The 21,014-nt window shown below is 36.8% G+C and overlaps 1 protein-coding gene and 1 pseudogene across 1 annotated transcript; one reads left to right on the top strand and one right to left on the bottom strand.

The window, feature by feature from the left end:
- The first annotated feature begins 5,150 nt into the window (after positions 1 to 5,150).
- On the top strand, positions 5,151 to 11,109 carry LOC145786400 (2-acylglycerol O-acyltransferase 1-like). The gene is made up of 7 exons (XM_082598046.1): positions 5,151 to 6,438; positions 6,784 to 6,965; positions 7,237 to 7,441; positions 8,010 to 8,090; positions 9,197 to 9,290; positions 9,672 to 9,871; positions 10,489 to 11,109. The coding sequence occupies exons 1-7, from the start codon at positions 6,348 to 6,350 to the stop codon at positions 10,638 to 10,640; spliced, it is 1,005 nt and encodes a 334-aa protein (XP_082454172.1). The 5' UTR covers positions 5,151 to 6,347; the 3' UTR covers positions 10,641 to 11,109.
- Positions 11,110 to 11,172: 63 nt separating this feature from the next.
- LOC145786161 (uncharacterized) lies at positions 11,173 to 17,449 on the bottom strand (annotated as a pseudogene).
- Between the last annotated feature and the right edge of the window lie 3,565 nt (positions 17,450 to 21,014).

Below are 21,014 nucleotides of genomic sequence, written 5' to 3'. Positions count from 1 at the left end.
CGCGCAGGTACTTTGACTCTTATACCCGGTCTGCCAGTAGGCAGAGCGGATAAAATTGGGATCTCCCACGAGGAAGAGAGTCGAACCATTTAAGGATAATTTGGCTCTCGTGGCAGACGAATATTCAATAAAAATGTGGAGCAGAGGCTCGATGAATCAATATACTGTAATAAAAAAAAAAAATATATATATATATAGGTGGGAGTGTAATTAATACTCACTGGAGAAGAGTAAGCTTTCATTCGGCGAGCACGGATGTGCACTGGCCAGACCGCCAGACGTTGAGGCAGGTTCGCCCAGCTGGGTCGGGGAGGCTAGCGATCGAAACCAGAGGCACTGATAGGCTACATTACCGGTAAAAATAGAAGTGTTAAACTGTTTTATTTGCATCAACAGCGCACGGGTACAAATAATTGACACGGCGAGAGAGCACAAACAAACATAGCCAGGTCGAAGACTTTCAAAAACCGGCCTGCCACACCCCGCGGCGGCGGGGAGCGGCGTGATTTAGGGGTGACGATGCACCCGGAGGGGTAAGTCCACCAGCTTAGGTCGCGGGGGCCAGGCTGGGGAGTCGAGGAGTTTTGAGGCTGCATTGCAGGGGATTGTGTTGATCAATGCATTGAAAGGTATTCGATCACCGCTTTACCAGTCAGTTTAACTCTTATCTTTATGGAAAGAAAAGAGCCAACAAAACCAGCAGGCGCCAGGGCAGGGCAGAGTCCATACTTGGATGACATTATCGAGTTTCAAGAAAGCGAGATGCAAAAAGAAACTTCAACACAACAAATCTTCAAAGGTTTTGGTGCCCACAAATTGAAAGTTATCTTCTTATTACAAAAATTGCCCTTGTCGTTCTCATGCCCTTCGTTACTTCGATAGTATTCATGCGAGCATGCGTTTTCTGTTCTAGTTAGGGTTGCCAGATGTTCACTATTTTAGTGAACAAATCACTATTTTAAGAAAATGTTCACTGTAAATTATTATGCTAATAGTGATAGTGAACATGTTCACTATTCTGCTATTCTTAACAATTCTGTCAACAATTAATTTCTGTCAACAATTCTGTTAATATATTTTAGCCAATAGCCATGGATTAACCAGTAACCACACACTTCTGCTGCTTAGAAACTAAAAGCACATGAGTCTGGTGCTTTGGGGAAAAAACCCTACGATGCTACCTCAGTGTAATTTTCCCAAAGCCAGGCTTGGCCAGCGCGAAGTCCAACAGTGGATGGAGTGTACACCGTAGTGTACAGCCTAGGTAGCTTACAAACTGAAAGCCACCAGCCAGAGCAACTAACAGTCTAGAAGTTTGACCATTTAACTGTTAGTTTATAGTCTATGTAGGCCAGGGCCAGCTACTTAATCATGTGTGATGTGGCTAATAAGTTAGGCTAGTTGAAATTTCGAAAAGTGCTGATGATGTGAAACCTGCCATAACTTACAGTCTACAGGGCAGTAAGCTTTAAACTTGTTAACTTTGCAAGAGTGGTAGGCCTAATACAAGAAACAAATTTGCATCTGTTAAGACAAGACGATCTTCAATTTTTGCCGATACTTAACCCACACAAACTCTAACCCACCTTAAATTCAAATTCATTCCATGTGAGAACACATAGTGGCAACTGTCTTAGCTTAGAATTTAGATGATTGATGATTTTACTTGAAGGGTATTGGGCTACTGACCTTAGCGCGTACACGTTAAATGTAACCATCAGCTAATTATAGCCTTTTATAGGTCTAGCTAGGCTATAGACTACACACTCACTAGCCTACACAGCTATACAGGGCCTTATGCCCAGATACTCCCCCAAAAGTAAAGAAAAGACGAAACTGTGTGTAGCCTATAGGTTAGATTGGGACAAGGATTCCACGTTTTCATCTTGGTTAAGAAAGTGCGATAGTGATCTACAGAAAGCAGGGTGCTAGCTGTGTAATGTGACTTTCAGCATTTCATGCAATGGTGTAAATGCCTAATTATAAATAACATAGTCAAGCACGTAAGCACACAAATATTGTAAAATCTGCTGCTGCATCACAACAGATGAATGCGTCGTTAAATTTGTGTGAAGGTTAATACCGTACTCCGCAAGAGGAAAATGTGGTAGCCTAGCTGCTGAATTGACTTATATTTTTCATAGTCTCAAACACGAAACACCACATTTCCTTTCATGCACAAGACTATGGAATGAAAGTAATTAAACAGATTTTTGGAGATGAAGGATTTGCCAAGGAAATGACTGCTGGACGAACGAAAGCTTCTGCTATAGTAAATAATGTAGTCCAACTGTGCCCATTGTCTACGCAGCTTGCAGTAAAAGACTTAAAAACAAGAATTCCTTTTTCTATATCTACTGATGCCTCAAACAACAAACAAATAACTTAGAAAAATGTTTCCCGTGGCTGCGCAATACTACACAGTAGAGGAAGGACTATGTTTTAAAATTTTGGACTTTTATGAAAGCCCCTTTGAAGACTCCCGCTCTAGCAACAGCTCTGCCATGTAGTTGAAGAAAAAGGTTCAACATGAGCAAATGTTTCTGCCTATGGTGCAGACAATGCTTCTGCAAAGTATGGAGTAAATAACTCTGTCTTTCAGAAGCTAGTCCAGGAAGAAATTGGAAACATTGTTGCTGCTCACTATAGCAACCATATATTGCACCACTGTGTCAAAAATGCTCTGAAGGTCTTGCCCCTTGACATACAAAATCTTGTGTTTAAGGTAATTTCTGAATTTTCTAACCCTGCCAAAAACAGAGAAGAATTAGAAGAATGTTTCTCATTTTGTGAAGCTGAATTGTGTCAGACAATATCACACATAGTAGCCTATTGCAACAATTTTTTGCATATTATGCAATAATTCTTTGCATATTTGGCGTGGTTGCGCACATTTAGGTGCGTGGCTTGCGTTAGAGGGTGCGGTCGCGCGTGTTTTGGCATGCTTTTGAGAACTTTGAGGGTGTGGCCGCGCGCTTTCGAAATGTTCACTGTTTTGAGAAAAAAAATCTGGCAACCCTAGTTCTGGTGGATGTTAAAGCAAAAAACAAAACAGGTTTGCATGCGAAAATGACAAGAGAATTACTGTTTCCGAGACAAAGCCTCGAATCTCATTATTGGTCTCGGAAAAACAATAACAGAAGTCTCACTGATACAGCATAATGCATTACTATCAAATATGGTAGATTTTGTTTTTTTGTGATTTAGCGAAAATAATGGGGTTCAACGAAAGCTTGCAGATTAGTGTAAGGGTTCGGCAGGTTAGTAAAGGTTAAGAACCACTGGCGTAGAATAAGAATGTGTTATAGCTGAGTAGGCAGTGCCGGATTAACCATTAGGCAAAGTAGGCACGTGCCTACAGGCCAGTCAAAAATCCAGGCCACTTTAAAATCAGTAGAAATTTAGTCATGTTTCCAAAATAATTAAGTTACTTTTTAAACTAATAAGTATTTATCTTAATAGCTCTGTTTTTCCAGATGAATTAAAGGTAGCAAAATTCGTTAAAAAAGACGAATTGAAACATGTTGCCACTTCAAAACAATATTTTGCAGCACTTCAATACTAGTAGCAAGTTGCTTCAAAGTTCCACTATCGAACTGACACCAGCCATTGGTCATCTGAAGAGCTTGGATAAATTCTTGGATGAATGCAGAGAGAATTTTGACTGTTATGAGCAGCAGGCACGTGATCGCTGTGGCAGCAGCACCTAAATCTGAAAGTCAGCGAGCACCAAAGCGACAGAAGCATGTCCGTGATGGAGCTGCTGCAGATGATGTGGAAGGAATGTCGGGCCAGCAAAAATTTAAAATCAACACGTTTTATGTGATTATCGACTAACTGAAGAGCGCACTACAGAAACGTATCGATGCATATTCCATGGTGCTGCAGAGGTATGGAGTTTTGACTGAGTACGACTCCATGTCTGTTAAAGACATCGATGTTGCTGTTGCAGGTCTAGTTGATGTGTATTCAAAGGACCTTTCTTCCGACTTCCCATCAAAATTTCGTCAGTTTATGTGCTGGTATAAAGACTATAAAGAGCAAAGACGCGATGAAACAACAGGAAGTGCCCAGAAGATGCTTAAAATGCTGCACACTACTGGTGTTTATAATGCCTTTCCGAACACTGAAGTAGCACTTAGATTGTACTTATGTCCAATGGCTACGAATTGCTCGGGGGAACGCTCGTTTACACAACTGAAACGAATTAAAGACGTTAAACGATCAACAATGTGTCAACAACGTCTTGGTACATTGGCACTTTTGTGTATTAAAAACTATCTACTCCGTAAGGTTGACCTTCAAAAACTAGTTAACGCGTTTTCAATCGCAAAAACGCGCAAAGTTGTTATTTAGTTAGGCATATGACCAAGTTTTTGCACGGTATCCTGTGTTATAGTTGCAACAACGATCTTTGTAACAATGATTTGACAACACTGATAATTCTAATGTTTTAGTTGGCAACCCTGATTTTCGGGCCACTTATAAAATGTGCCTACAGGCCAGCGGACCCTTAATCCGGCACTGTGAGTAGGGAGCGGGGTATCATAGGTAAGGCGCTACAGTCCTGATAATTAATAAGCAGATAGGTTTAACCTTTCAATAGCATTTCAGATAGGTTTAATCTTAAGATATGTTTAAACCGTTTAACCTTTCATTAAATTTGATTTTTGTTTTAATAGAGGTGTGACATATGTGATATTGAAAATCACTTCCATTATTGTAATGTAGCTTACAATTTAAAAGCAGGAGGTAAAACACTGAGAAGTGTAACTTATAGAGCCTAATCCACAAAAATATGCAATCAATATTTCAACTGAATACTTGATTGCATCTATTTGTTTACAAGTCCATCAGTTTTGCAAACAGCAATCTATACAAACAACCAGTGCTTCGATTGATGGTTTGAATCGATATCCTTTGACTGAGAAAACCTCTACCTCTTTGTAATCTTGATCGTGGCAGTTTTGCATGCTTCCAGAAGTTTTAACCAACGGCGGGACGACGTCATCGAGATTGACAGGAAAGTTTCTGCTTGTTAAAATGTTTTAAATGGTATCCCAGTCAGCAAAGCTGGTCCTTTTTACATTGATTCAACGTCTGCAGACAATGAATCAATGTAAAAAGGACCAGTTTTGCTGGCTGGGATAGTTTAAGAAAAGGCAAAACCAGACCTAAAACAGTATTCCTTACTCTATCTACTGAAGAACAGGGTGCCAAAACTTATAATCTATCTTCTTCTAGCTTTATTCTAACTTCAAGTGGGGTCGCCGGAGTATGTTGCAGTCCTTCTCACTACTCTATCAGCAGCATCCTCTTCTTTCACTCCTGCTGTTTCAAGGTCTTCTGCCAAACTTAAATAAGTTTAAGTTGGAAGGAAAGGGACCTATTATGATAAAAACGTACCGGTGTCCACTCTAAAAAATGATTACGACACGAAAGCTGATTTTCATTTTGATCTTCTTTGCAGTTCCATTTTCTCCAACCGCATCTTGGTTGGTACACATTCAAGACCACAACCGAAAGAGTTGACAAACACCATACAATCTCGTTCTTGGCAGCGAAAGTCACAAAACCGTCACTGAAACCCACCATGAGTTTTTTTGTAGCATGCTGTAGTATTTGTCCACTACCTTTGAATTGAATTGCAAAAACTTGAAAATCTAGCTACAACTACTTAGTCTTCTTTATCATAAAGTACACAAGTTTGGTAGGACAGGAGTCCAGACAAAGCTTTCAAATTTTGCTTGCAAGCCGCACACAGGCCGCGGGCCGCACTTTTGGCAATCCAGACCTAGAAAGTATTTTGATCTCAAAACCACGGTCACAAATGAAAAAAGAAAGAAGCCAAAATCAGGCTTTTAAAAGTTTTATGGAATGTGAAATTAAAAATAGTCATAGTCAAACTACTTTGCAGTGCTGTTTATGAAACGTGTTTCAATCTAGGCTTAGAAAGCTTAACAGGATCAGTGAAACAACTTCCAGACATACTAAATGTACTTGCAACTGTTTTGTGTTTAAACAAATTTTTAACTTATTACTTGAAATGAAATTTTGATCCTTGTAAAGGCTATAAACTAAATGAAACATATTATGAGAGTTTGCATCACTCAGTCTGAGCGTTCTATGCTAAGGCCTTCGGTATAGTAGAAACGTGTTTCACAGTATGCGGATTGCTGGTTTTTAGTGAAAAAAAAACTACTGCTGTTTGGTTAATAGGCTACTAAGCACTCGTACTCATCTGATTAACAAATATAAGATTTTTGTTTATTAGAAGTCTCAAATACACGTAAAAAGGTGCTAATCATTCAGTTTTACTTGTGGGAACTGCAATTGTAGCTTGCAAGATGTTTGGGTTTGCTCCTTTTCGCATTCCCTTGAACAGAAGACTTCAAACATTCGCTGTTTCACATTTTGTGTTTGCCTTTTTGTTTTTGGGTGAGTTGAAACCGAACTATTGCAATTATTAGTTTTTGTTTTTGTTTTATTTTTAAAAGTTATAATTTTGGTTGATTTCTTCTGCATGAATTAAAACTTCCAAGATTAAGATTTTCCGGATATTTTACTTCTTACCCCTGGCATTTCAGAACAAATTATCCGAGTCTCATGATCGCAAAAATAAAATCTTTGAATTGTAAGATCAGTATTTTTTTAGATCCCAACTTTAGTCAAAATAAATAGTACCGTAGTCTAATTGTTTTCTGTGTGCCGTAGCCTAAATACTACTAACTGTATCTTCATTTTTGTAATGTCGTTTTTTTATTGTTTGTGTATGCATTTCAGCTCCGTCTGCCGTGATACTTTTCATCTATCTTTTCTTTTTCACGAGTTTTTGGCCTCTAGTTTTGGCATACCTTGTGTTTTTGTATTTGGACCGAAATACACCTGAGAACGGAGGCCGAAGAAGTATATGGGTTCGCAATTGGAAATTATGGGAACACATGTCAAATTTTTTTCCTACAATGGTAAGTCAAAAACATTCATTATTAAAATACTGTTGCTATGTTGCAAGTAAATGATTAGAAATTTGTGTCTTCCTTTCGCGTTGCATCTATCTTAGAATTGTTTTCTCTCACCGTTTTACACGGCAGGCAGTTTCAGCTCATCCGCACAGAGGCGCAGCCGAGCACGTTATTTTATGTCCGTTCTCAAAATGTTGAGTGGAAAACAGGAACAAAAATTTAGTTTTCAATGATTGTTTCCAATTTTTCAAGGTAATAGAAAATATTTATTCAGTTGCACAAAACCGAGGAACTTGATCCAGGACGCAACTACATCTTTGCAATCCACCCCCATGGAGTCTTATGCATCGGAGCATTTACGCATTTCTGCACAAACGGCTCCTGGTTCAACGATATATTTCCAGGCTTTAAGTCTTACCTTACCATGCTTCCATTCTGGTTTCGAATACCAATCCACAGAGATTATATAATGAGTGGAGGTGTGGTACTTTGTTTCTAACATTGTTTGAAAGATGCCCAGCGCAAGACGTTTACTACAGACTACTGCAGTTTTCAACAATTTGTTTTAAAAGTGACTTGCAGTTGCACAATTGTATGAGCCTATTTACTTCTATAAAAATGTTATAACAAAAAAGTACATTTTCATCCACTTTCGGAAGTAAAAGTTTGGGAATGACAAGTTTAGTTTCTTGTTGCCGGTAATCTTTTTGGTGTATAATGGGTCAATTAATTTGATTGGGCATGCAAATTTTATTCTTCTGCTAATAACCTTTCTTCTGAAGTTTAGTCCCTGTAGTGTGTATACTTAAAAAGATCTTGACCTTGAACCACTAATACTGATCCTGTCAGCCACGTTCAACGTACTGCCTTTCCAGCTTACAGAATACGACAGGTCTTAATTATTGCGCTTGTTCAGATTTAAATAGACCACAGTACTTATATATTATGAATGCTACCACATTGATTGGTTTTGGTAGCCGTGCTATATTTAAAAACAAACTATATTTTTGATGTAACAACTTTTAACAAGGCACTGCATCTTCTCAGGTTTAATTCCATCGACTAAGAAAGCTGTTTTGAATATTCTGAACAAACCAAACGGCGGACACATATGTTGCATAATACCAGGTAAGTCATGTCACGTATAAGTATGAGGACTTGTTTCTTTCTAAGTTCTGTCTTATATTTTACAACTGAGTGTAGTGCAATGGGACTACAATTTTCCATATTATCAACACACATATTGATTGACCTGAGAATTCAACATAGATGCACACGTTTGGCAATCATGCGCATGTCTATTGTAAACTAACAATGCTATTTAAATAATGTTGCTTGTTTAGTTTCTTTTTGTCGTGTCCAGGCTACTGGCCGGTTAGCAGAAGATTCGATTACGTAACATATACAAGACAAAAGTCAATGTTCTTATTAACCTTCAAAGGTGTCTTTCTGTGCCTTGGCAAAGACATCCACGTGCTCTTGAGGGGTATTGAACCAACGTCTATAGTTTTAATTATTCACGTGCCAAAGGGAAACTATATCAGCGTTTTCATTATGCCAAGTCTTAAAGGGCATTATACTATACTGCCGCTCAGTTATAGATGAGACATATATGTTTTTTCTTTAAAAATGTGCATAAATAGCTCTCCGAGAAAAACGCAAACTTTAAATAAAAATTGAAGGTAAAATTAGATTGACTGCAGTCGTAGACAAAACGCTCACTTGAGACGATTTTAAAGCTAATATCTCGAAGGAACGCATCGTGATAGGGTTGGCATTTCTCGTCCGCGACAGTCATGATAAGCGTGTAATCATTTGGCTTCACCAGCAAAGGTTGACTTGAATTATATCCTTGTCTGCACAGCTGAATGTTTGAGAAATGCAATTGTGCTATCACAGTAAAGCCGTTATGTAACAACTTTTTTATTTGTTGTCTAACACAATCATTTATATACACGTTATCTTAAAATTTGAGTTATCACATTTTGTATGAGCTAAGCAATAGTATACAATATATTTGATTATAAAAACGCGCAAGAATAACGTTTAAACGACGTTAGGTATGCTTATTATTACCTAGCAACATACTTTTACAATATTATTGTATCACGCCCAGTGTAACTACTGTTTTTTCTGATAACATTGAGCAATGATACAGCCCAAGTCTAATTAGTGTAGCGACTTTGGATGTTGTACTTTGAATACTTTCAATGAACAAATAATATTTTTCGCAGGAGGCGCACCAGAGTCTTTAAATGCAAGGCCTGGAGATGTAAGAATAATTCTGAAGGAACGATATGGATTTATAAAACTGGCAGTGACTAATGGGTTAGCAGTCTTTTTCTTTAGAACAAGGATTTGCTGTGGCAGTAGGCCTATTATTTCATTACTGGACGATCCCAAATATGTTATGAACTTAATCTAAGATGTAGGCAGCGATACACAATTTAAATCATGTTATACAATATATTTATTCTTTTATTTGGTTTAAAAAAGGAACATTTGCTAATTTAAATCCAAAGAATGTTCTTACTCAACCCCCAAACCAGTCATTTTTGCATTGATACAACGTGTACAGGCGTTGTATCAACTGGTTGGCTGCCTAGAGTCACAATGTTCCTGTTGCATTTTGCACACAAGCACACGTAAATTTTCTAAACAATTTTTGATCTCTTTCTTCTACAAATTACTGTTTTTTTTGTGATGAAGGATACCGTTGGTTCCTGTGTTTTCTTTCGGAGACCATGCACTATGGGAGCAAGAAAAGAATCCTCCTGGATCGTGGCTTCGGTTTTTTCAAGATCACGCGCAAAAGTGGTTTACTTTCGCTCTCCCGTTGTTTCATGCCCGTGGCATATTCCAATACAACTGGGGCCTGATACCTTACAGGAAAGCTGTTCATACCGTAGGTGAGATTACCGCTTAATAGAAAACTCTTGAATACAATCCACTGTATAAAGCGAATTTTGTAGAAACAATTCCAGGTGGCTGCCTAACTTTCTGCACTTTAAACCAAGCGAATGTATTTGCTGTAATCCGTAGTAAAGTGGTAAGCATTGAGACTAAGACGAAGTGATTTAGAAAATGGAGTGCTTTGTTTTGGGGTTGGTTTGTTCGGTCGGGATAACTTTTCTTTTTGTTATGAAACAACACCAAAATGTACGATTAAGTTTAGTTTAATAAACGTACAGCGTTGTAAGGTTTTGAAACACACAACAAAACACAATAAATAAATGACACATGAAATCACTTTTTGCTATACAAACGTTGGTTTGAGGAAGATTTACGGCAACATTTCATGAAAAGCAAAAAAAAACAACTTTAAGGCAACCGTCAAAAAATGCTCATCTACTGAACTTTGTCTTATCAAAGATTTTGATTGCAAACTGATTTTTGGTCATTTTCTTTTCAACCTTTTCCTTTAGAACTTTTATAATCTACTACTACAAGCACAATTTTTTAACAAAAATTTTCGAGTAGCCTACAAGCAAGACCGTTTGTATCTAACTGTGTAATTGTTTTGCAGTTGGAAAACCAATTGAAATCAAAAAGAACCCCAATCCAACCAAAGAAGAGTTGTTTCAGATGCATGAGCTTTATGTCGAAAAGTTGCGTGAGCTTTTTGATGAGCACAAGAGTAAATACTCCCCAAAAGATTGCAAGCTGGTTATTGAATGAATTGGCTTGTTGCAAGTTTGCGTGCTCAACAGAACAATTGCTTGTTAAACGTCAACTTTCGCATTACATGTAGCAGTTTTTGGATGAATGTTATTTTATATTAGAGAATGCATAAATATTGACATGTACAATAAAAATAAAACAATTTTAACAAAACGCAATAAATAATGCAAATCTGAAATAATGGCACAAACAAAAAAGTCAGAATTCACGTGTATTCAAATTAGATTAGTAGGCTAGTAAATAAGTTAGCGATTTGCATACTTTCTTCAACCTTCTTACGATGATTTATTCAGTCAAAGGTGTAGCCATACTGAAGATTCCTTCAAACATTAAGTAATTAGTAGTTACAAATGGGATATATATATTTTGCAAAAAAGCACTCTATGTTGAAGCTTTTGAACCTTTTAAAAACAAAGTAGTAAGTTTGTCAAAATTCCACTAAATTATGGTAAAAAAGAAATATGGCTTGTAGACGTCAGCTAACTTCGTTTACTGCATAAACGATATTTCGCAAATAGTGTCAATTTTCAAACTGCAACGTTTCAATACAGAAAACAAAAACAAGTTGAGCCTCAGCTTCAATCAACAAAAAACTAGAAGTTGTGACTCATTATCCAAACGGTCTGACGAATCCAAGTTTGAAAGACGAAGACGTTTGTATAAACGCCAGATGTTCCTTGGCCACAAGGAGCTCTTCCAAATGAAGTGATGCCAGCAAAATAAAAACTGCAAGGAGTGTTCCTTTCACTTCTTCTTCTGCAAGTCAGCGCGCCGCCGGAGTCACCCTAAAAACAACGTATATATTAAGAACAAAGAAACTTTTGTAAACACAGATGCTTTAAACCTTTACTTGAGATGATCTACTCGGAAAAGCTACTAGTGATCAGACAGCACATTGGTCTCACCGCATCATCAAAATTAACTTTTGTTTTGAGAATCCTAACGTGATGCAGAACCACCCCTCCAGACAATACCTACAATTTAACGAGAAAGCAAATTAATTATCTAGTCTTCTTCTTACCTTGCACGTGTCAGCAAATCCAGGTGTTGTGCTTCCTGCGCAAATGTTTGTGTTAGTCAAGCGGTGTCCTGGGTAATATTGTTGACATTTATGCCTTGCAACCAAAGGTACCCGAGCCACTCGAAGTATTGTTGAAGAACTAAGGCTAACTGAATCTGCAATAAAGGCATAGCTGGTTAGATTTAGAAAAGCCGTTCAAATAGAAAAATCGTAATAGGCTATTGTAACCGTAAAGAGCAAAATTATCAACAAGCGTGATTTGTATTCTTGTTTATGATTTAATGTTATGCTTCATTTGCAATATGACTAAAGAGTAAACGGAACGCAGGTAGGCTACTGCACACACACTTGCAATCTAGTTGTGCATAAAAAAGAGTTAAAATTAGAATAAGTTCTAATGCTGATCTCTAGCGTTTTTATGAAGTACATTTGGCTTTAGAAAAATTTACCATCTTTTCCAAAGCCCGTCACAAAACAGTCATCCGTTGATAATGGCTGTCGGTTTTCTGGAAGGCATAGCGGTCGCACATAATATCCATCTACATCTACGGGCCGGTCTAGTTTCAAAACAGCGATGTCATTGGTGGCGTATCCGGTAGCATCTCTGCACAAAGTAATACAATTCATATTTTATGATCATCCAACTCGCATTGGAAACAAGAACACTGCTACATCCATGAGTACCCTACTTCTCTACCGCATTTAACAATGTAGTTCGAGGAAACCAACTTACGTGTAGTTGGGGTGTCTGAGAAGTGTTTGAATGTTTCGAATTTGCAGATGCGGATCAGCGTTGTTTGATAAGTTAGTCGCTCCCAAAGCAACCAGCTTTTGTCCAGGCAAATGGTCAAGAGCACCGCTGGTTGGACTGAACAAAAAATATTGCGTTAACAGTAAAAGAACCTACTTTAAAGCGTTAGGAGTAACATGTCTCAGATAGGTAGGCTATAGCGCTGTTATACTGTACTATAAAATTCACATTATTATGATATCTGTTAGAGTATCTATATTTTCAGCATAGCAGCCTATAGTACATCAAATTGCAATAAAAGCATGGAAGAATATTTTCAACTAGAAAAACATACTGGTCGTTTTACATAGTAGGCCGCCTCAATATAGTCTACTCATTTCTACTGCATAAGATGAAAGAATTTTATAACTTTACAAAAGGTATAATGTAACGAAATACAAGTGAAAACATATAACTCACGCAAGGCAATGAGCAGCTGTAATGACGTATTGAGGAGCAACGAGAGTTCCTCCACAGAGTTGACCTTTGAAGTAAACCACTGCGTGCCACGGCCATTTAGCAGAGTCAGTTCCGACACCTCCGCAAACTTTTTTAGTGATTCCTGTCTTTTTAGGTTTCGCGACATTCAATTGCTGTACCTAACAAAAGAAGCATGATAACGTCAGATTTCTGCATTTTGAAAAGCAGCAAGATTGGCCTAGGTGTTGCTTTTTATTTTTTGAAAAACTACAAATTTGAAAATACATTTATCAGTCTAAACTAAAAGCTCTTTGATACAATTAAAAGCATGGCATCAAAACTCACTCGTCGGAATCCATCAATGACTGTGCATCTTTCGCTGACGCCTGCTTGTTGTTTGCAGCCACAGGTCATCCTGGAACTATCAGCGTTTGGGTGTTGTGACCAAGAAAGTGAATTTGCTGAAATAGAACGAGAACAATAATTGCAGGCAAAGAATATATGACATCTCCAATTAGGCTACGCACAAATAGTTAAATTTACGTTACATATTTCGAGCTTTGTAAAATACGCTGATACAACTAACATAGTTTATAACTAAGAAGCTGAGTGTACTCGTTGTCTACATATAGCTTAGTTGGTGACACAAATACATGGATTATATCAAAATTAAAATAATATTACGTTGCGATTAGCAACAGAACTGCTAACACAGTTCGGTTTTGCATAGGCTCTCAACCAGCCCGATCAGTTATGGCTTATATTGATTCAACGTTTGTATACGTTGAATTAATGTCAAGCAAGGACTGGTTTTCTGGCTTGATATTGTTGGTGGCCTTCTTTATCTCGAACAAAACCCTGTTGGCAGACGCTTAAAGACTCTTACAAAAATAAAACGTAACATTACATTGCACTTACGTCGAGAAACACCAACATAGTGCACAGCCGCAGCTGCAAGGATAGCCGCTGTGAGTCTCGATGGCGCATGGGGATTTATGACAACTTGCTGTTGCTGACGCTCTCTTCTGTCGCCTCTGGGAGCCTGAAAGTATTGAAGTAAATTTGAATTCAGTGGTGCATTGGTATTTGCAAAACGTGATATTTAATGCATTTAACTGACATATCATACATCATACTCAAGTGAAACCTTTTTAAAGAGTTTGCATGTTTTGCTCACAAATGCAAATCTTCAGCAACTGTTTGATATTTACCTTTAAGTATGGATTGATTGGAGTTCTGATGGAACGAAAGCAACGGGATGGATAATTCTGAAAGCAAAAAAACGAATAACATTAGTTGATTTAATTTTGAAGAAAAAAATGATAAAAGTCTTTCTATTTAAAATTTTTCGTTCACAAGCATCAGCAACCAAAGCGCATTTCACTGCATTTCAATGCCAAAAAGTTCAAAAGACAGTGAATGCAATTCATTTTAATCAAGGTGTGAAAGAAAGCAAAAAAAAAAAAAATGAAAGAAAGCAGTGTCAAGATGTGGTAGATAGATTACACAAAATGCACTGTTTTGTACATACTTTAATTGAAGTGTTAGGACAAACACATCAACTCAAAGCTAAAATGTTTGTTTTAGGTAAGCTATTTGCGTTATCTGCAGCTGAAGTGAACATTTTCCTTTTTCATTTGGCGAGGTAGTTTTAAATAAAACAGCTTCAATTGTTTTTCGCTCTGCTCTCTCGAAAGGAACTAACAACCCGGGTTTCATTTGGGTGAGCAGATGGCCCGGGAATAACAAGCATATGAAGAAAAGTATTTACATTTTCTTCATTCCAACAACATCCTTGCCGTACGCAAACACTTCGGCTAGCATGATGGATCCGGCACGGTGTACGATCCTCGATAGGCATGCTACAGTAACTGAACCGCTTTAACTGAGCATTGTAATCTGTAATGTTTTAAAAGTTGGTTTATTACCCATATTGCTAGTGCACACTGCACAGTGGTCTATTTAATAGTAAACTACCCTTTGGTTAAAATTAAATTAAAGTTTAATTTGAGGCGAAAAATGGAATAAAGCGGATTGTAATTTGTAACGTTTAGTGTTGTAAGAAAAATTCGGTTTTAGATGCAGCAATTCGGTAATTTACTGACAATAGATTACAAAGTTATTCCACTGCACCGGATTTGCAACTGACCAGCGCTACAAGAGCGATGCATTTTAAACATTTTTAAAATCTTTTTATTGTTGATCTAACTTGACATAACCAAGATTGTAGAATACTTACTGTTATTTTCTAAAGTAGCTCTTTGAATTTCCCGGGTTCTATTTTGAGTGATTATTTCTGCAAATATGAAGCGTTAATTAAACAAACTGCACAAACGATATTGACAATTAAAAACAGCACTTTTGCTTAATGTTTGGTTCCAGTGTTTTACTGTAAGTATTTTAAAACACTTTTCAAGCCTACCTGTGCAGGTCATAGATTCTTCAATTGTTGCACGTTTAGGTACGTTGTCATGGGTGAGCAAATGCCAAGAATGGCCACCCCCAACATCGTTAGGAAAGCACCAATGTACCACTGGTTCGGTGGGATAAAAGCCGCTTCGACAAGTCATGGTACAATGTGAAAACACTGAGTTGTTTTTTGAACATTCCACATCACCGTTTGCCACTGAGGGCAGAACAGTACATACAGCAAGTTGAACAGCAGCTGCAATGAATACATATTTATTAAAGCTTATGCTTAACATGTTAAAAAAATTTGATTCATTTGAAAAAGCTTTTTCATGTAAAAAGGGACTTGAAAATAGGCTTACTACCATTGAAAAACATATTTTTTATTTGGTGCTTATAGAGGAGGTAAGAACACTAAGCTGGCTTGTCTATCAACCCGAAACCTGTTCCTCAGTCAAAACCGATACCGCGACAGTAGCAAAAGTCGTAAAAGTGCACTGGTTTTCCGCCACTGGATTTCTTTCGTTACCTTCACATCGAAATTCTTCAGTGGGGGTCCACACACGTTGTGAAGGATCGCATCGTTTTTCAGTGTTGCCGACCGCCCGGTATCCGCTGTTGCATTCCATTGTACACACGGAGCCGACAAAAGTGCTATCGCTGCAGGTCACTCTTCCATTCTCCACAGCAAACAGGGAAAGCGGACAAGTTGCTATGTAAAAGATTATTTTTTGTTATAGCAATGACAAGAATAGCTAGCTTGGTTATTCAAACGTAAATGAATTAATTAATCATAGGTCCCATAGATAAGGGTATTCTGGATTTTCAAAGGGGTTATGTGTGAGATTGCCTATACGCCATTCCAACTTCAGACAATTATTGATGAAAAGAAGGTTAGAATTTCGAAACTAAATTACAAAATCACATTTTTCTGGAATTTAGCAACTTCCAAAATGTTGAAACACATTACCAACCTTCACAAAGATATGGAACATCCGGCAACCAGGAAGAACTCCCAGCATTGCATTTTTTCTCTGTAACTCCTCTTGCTATGAAACCACTATGGCAACGAAGCTTGCAAACTGAGCCGTCAAAGTCTCCTGCTGTGCACATCACCACTCCATTTGGGACATCGATGTTGATGGGAGGACACTTTTCTGGAACAATGTAATTTTTCATATAAATGTGCTTGCCCACTAAAAGATTATTTCAACAACTATTATAAAAGTTTTTATGAACAAAAAAATATTGAAATGCTTATTTTAATATAAACAAACCAAGTGATGAAGTACAAACTATTGTAACATTAAGCTTGTTGCAATGCGCATATAGACAGTAAACATTTTTTTTTTAAATCTTACCTTTGCATTTCATGTTTGTCACATCGTCACATCCTACATTGACGTTCGCTGGTTCTTCGACTTGATTTCCGACCAAGTAATTGAAACGTGGGTATGGCACACCTTGTGAACAGCTGAGCAAGCACATGCTGACAAATGAGTCCCTTCTCAGAAAAGAAATGCTTTTGTTCTGGAAAAAGTGACAAATATTGCAAGCTATGTTACATGTACATGAGTTCTACTGTATAAAGAGCGTTGAAGAACAAGATGAAACGTAGCAAGTTCCTATTGCTACTCAAAATGGTAACAAAGAATTTTTGACACTACATAGGTGCTCAAACCAGTAAAATTAAGAAAAATGCAAAGTTGGAGTGACAGTGTTTTTTTTCCATTTCGTAGCATGTTGATGACGTTTCAATATTGTAACTTAGATGTACTTTCTCTTTTAAACTTAAAAAAAATGTTTAAAGTTTTGACTGATAAGTGATAACTCGTTTAAAGTTTTTGACTTGCCTCTCATAAGATTAAACCATTGCCAACAAGGAGCCAAGGTAACACTTATCCCTCCACCAGAGCACTAGTGTGTCAGGTCATATCCCTCGATTGCTTTTTTTTAGGAACTACTACGCTTGTCAACCGAGTTGCATTGTTGAAGTAAACTTAAGATAAACGGCATGCTTAGATGCCAGTTCTATCAAGTTAGTTTGATATTTTAAACTTATTAAATCCCAATCTATCTGCAATGATGCTAAATACTTACTCTTGCTGCAATCAGCACAGGTTCACTGGTCAAAATTTCGGATGCATAAAGGTGTTGAAAAATCATTCTGTTCACTTCTGGAATATTGAATAAACAGTAAACTGTGACTAAGCCACCAGGAGTGTATACTTGGAAGCGAGAAGCGGCGGTTAGGCGTGTTTGGAGACAAAATCGATCGTATCCATTTGCTGAAATAAGTGCAAAGTTTATTGTAACAATATCGCCACGATAAATGAAAAGAAAAACGATATATTGTAGTAAAAAGTAGTTTTTTTTTATTTCTTAGGTTTTACAATCAAATTAAAGTCTATGTAGCTTGATCATGTGCTAATCTTAATTGTTTGAAGTTTCAAAATTGTACAAGTGCAAATGTTTTTATATAACCAATTCGACAAAGCTTACAAAACAAAGTAACTTCAACGGATTTAGCATATTTACTCTACAAAGAAATAGGACATCAATAAAACAAACTCAAATGTTTTTGACATAAATAATGTTACATCCGCTAAAGTTGCTTTGCTTTGTCCGTTTATAGCTAGTTTGTTTACAACAAGAGCATAAAACTAAACCTGCTGAAAAAGAATTTTGTTTTTTCCGAACCACTACAAAAGGTCGTGTTCAGTTAAAGGCGTGACTGTTTATGGCACTTATCACGATAAGGGTCAAACGGCTAAAAGTAAGCGGCAAGATTGCCAAGAGACACGCGTCAACTAACATAAATGTATGATAACTGATCAAGACATTGAAGTATCTTCTGACAGCTATGATTGAACTGACTCGTGTGAAAATAAAAATCTTTGCATGATATATAACTGATGTATAAAAGATAATTCTGATGCTGAATCGTTCGCTTTGCGTCATATGGTATGAAGTTAACATAAAAGTGATTTGAATGATAACGATTTGTTAATCTGCATTTGAAAAACAACAATCAGTTGGACAAGGTGATTTGCAACACCGCTCTAAGAAAACCTTGTTTCTTCTTTTTGATTATGTTAGCTTGAATGGACAATAATGCTTTGTGGTGTTTCAAAACATTTGCTAAGGAACTTGCAACATTTAAAAAATGTCGATTAGAATCAAAAATGTTTTCAGCTTATGAATGCCGTCGTTAAACTACTGAGAAATTATCCATAGGATAAAGTTTAAAATAAGTGCTCAAGAGCTTACACATAATTCTTTAGAGTTTCATCTAAATTTGCTAAATTGGGAGCCCCAAACTACTTCGCTATCATGTCTGTAAATTTCTACTGTCTTTGTATTTTCAATTTTTATTAGTTTTTTTTACGTGATACCAGAATGTCGCGCGTTTATTGGAGTGTTAATATTCAAAAATAAATTTAATTTAATCAATTCTTCCTGAAACTAGAAATATGCTGTAAGTTGATTCCATCGGATGTTTTGAATTGTGTTCAAAAATGTAACCTGTCTGCTGCAGATGCATTGCATCCATAAGCTTACTTTGGGTTACAAAAAATAGTATGTGCTGCCCCCACAAGGTAGATGAAAAAACTGCAATAGACAAGCAAAGACAAAACAGATGGTTACCGACATTGTCTAATCATCAAAATGTAAAACGTGCTTGTGGTTGTCATGTCTTTACGAAAGTTGTGAAGTACTTTATTGCATTGAATTGGTTACTGCCAGACCCCTCCAGTAAAGTAAGATATATATATCAGCGATTTAAATTTATGTAAATATTTCAATGGGTTGACTTTTGCTTATGGCGTCCCGATGCGATTGTCTGAACATGCACCGTCACTTTTGGTCGATCCACTCATTGGATTCGGTCGTTTTGCCAATTATCGTTTTATAAAAAAGGTATCCGAATTATAGGACTCGAGTTGTGACGACCAATTTTGTCTGGTGGAAATGTTGCTGTCATTAGTCTTGCGTAAGTTGTTTTAGTCGCTTTTTATGAGAATGTGGATTCTACTGTAGAGATGAAGTTTTCATAAGAAAGCATTGAAAAGAAAAACCGGCAGCGGAATGGATAAATTGCTTTTCGACACATCATTTTCTTTCGTGACTTTTTAGTAGTGCCGCGACTCAAAACAGTTTCTCGTATCAGAATGCCAGCTTGTAATTTAACCTCTTTATCAAGAATAAATTCTATTTAATCGCTCTTTAATATTTTAATTTTACAATAAGTTGTATTTTAAGCTTGCTTTTTTATATTAGAGTAAGTAATAACTTGCAATTTTGTTACAGCGCTCCCAACTGAGATGGTGATAAACATCATAGGTAATATGATGTCAGAATAATCATCTAATACCACCTCAGAAAGTTTTGCAATAAAAATATCTCGAGGTATCAAATTACCGACAATTTTTACAAACTGTATGCTTTATAACTTTATTCAGATGTTTTAATTTACAGTTTTGAAATTTCGCTTGAAGTACCCTCCCCGGTTTCAAAGCCGTCACCAAAATACCACCTCCTTTAAGATATCAAAACAAACATAAATGGCAATGCAGTTGTAGTAAATTAAATGTATAATTGAAACAATTTACATAAGGCTTGGCAAAACGTTTTCTCTTACAGAATTGGCAATTTTTTCTGCTGTTTCGTGTGATGTTGCCACGGCTGATTGTAGACTACTTTTACGTCTCTTTCCCTGCTCCTTCTTACGTCATATGTCGTTGTCTTATAAGTTTTTGTCTCATTTTGAAAAACCAATTATGATGTCACTCATTAAATAGAAATATATTAAAACTTAAAGAAACTTCAAATTTTTCTGCTTCATTACATGTTCGTTTATTCCTTTTATTTCAAATTAAGAAATGTCCAATTGAAATTGGGTATTGTCTTAAATGTTCAAAAGACTGGTGTCAGCAATGCTCCCAGTTCTGGATTCCGATAATGAAACACTATACTAAGTTAAAGTGCAACTTCAATTCAAATTCAGAATATTTGAGATTTAAACCACGTAGCGTACTGCATGTATACGTACGTTGATTTCCTAGAACATCAATGCTTGAGGTTTCTGCTGCGTTGGAGCCAGCAGTGTTTCCATTTTGGCTTTCTGAATTACTGTTTCCACCACCGAAACCGACAGTTGATCTTGTAAAACTCAGACATATTAACAGTAACGATGAAAACATTCGTAGCATTTTTCTATTAAAAATTGAACAATCTATATCGGCAATGCTATAGTTCCAGCTTAAGGTTTTACTTAAAAAACTGAAAGAAAATATCTTCTGTTATATTTTGCACGATGTTGATCGAAATAAATCACTGTTACTCATCAACATTGCATTAAACATACCGCTAACCTTAACGACAAAGGGTAATGTATTCATACCTCGTTTATTCAAAAAAAAATCAACCGGTCGGTAGGCACGACCAGACACACGACACATGATGACTAAAAGACACGTTTTGTTTGAAGTCATTTGTAAATTTACAGCTGTCTTTTTTGCGAAATGGGATGATAGGTTTTCGTTCGATATGTTTGTCAACCACTTGTCACAATTCGTGCAAAAAATCAAGCACATTGCGATAAACTATGCAACCGTTAAATCGACGGAAAAATTTAGAACAGCTCTTTTTTATTTGACATTTGACAATTTTGCGACTCACTCTTTTTAGTTTTGCTCAGCTACAGTTGTTAGGTTTTAAAGTAAATTTA

This window comes from Aplidium turbinatum, chromosome 17, assembly GCF_918807975.1.
Source record: "Aplidium turbinatum chromosome 17, kaAplTurb1.1, whole genome shotgun sequence".
Classification (NCBI taxonomy): domain Eukaryota; kingdom Metazoa; phylum Chordata; class Ascidiacea; order Aplousobranchia; family Polyclinidae; genus Aplidium; species Aplidium turbinatum.
The sequence above is the reverse complement of the archived record's forward strand: the minus strand, read 5'-3'. Positions and strand labels throughout refer to the sequence as shown.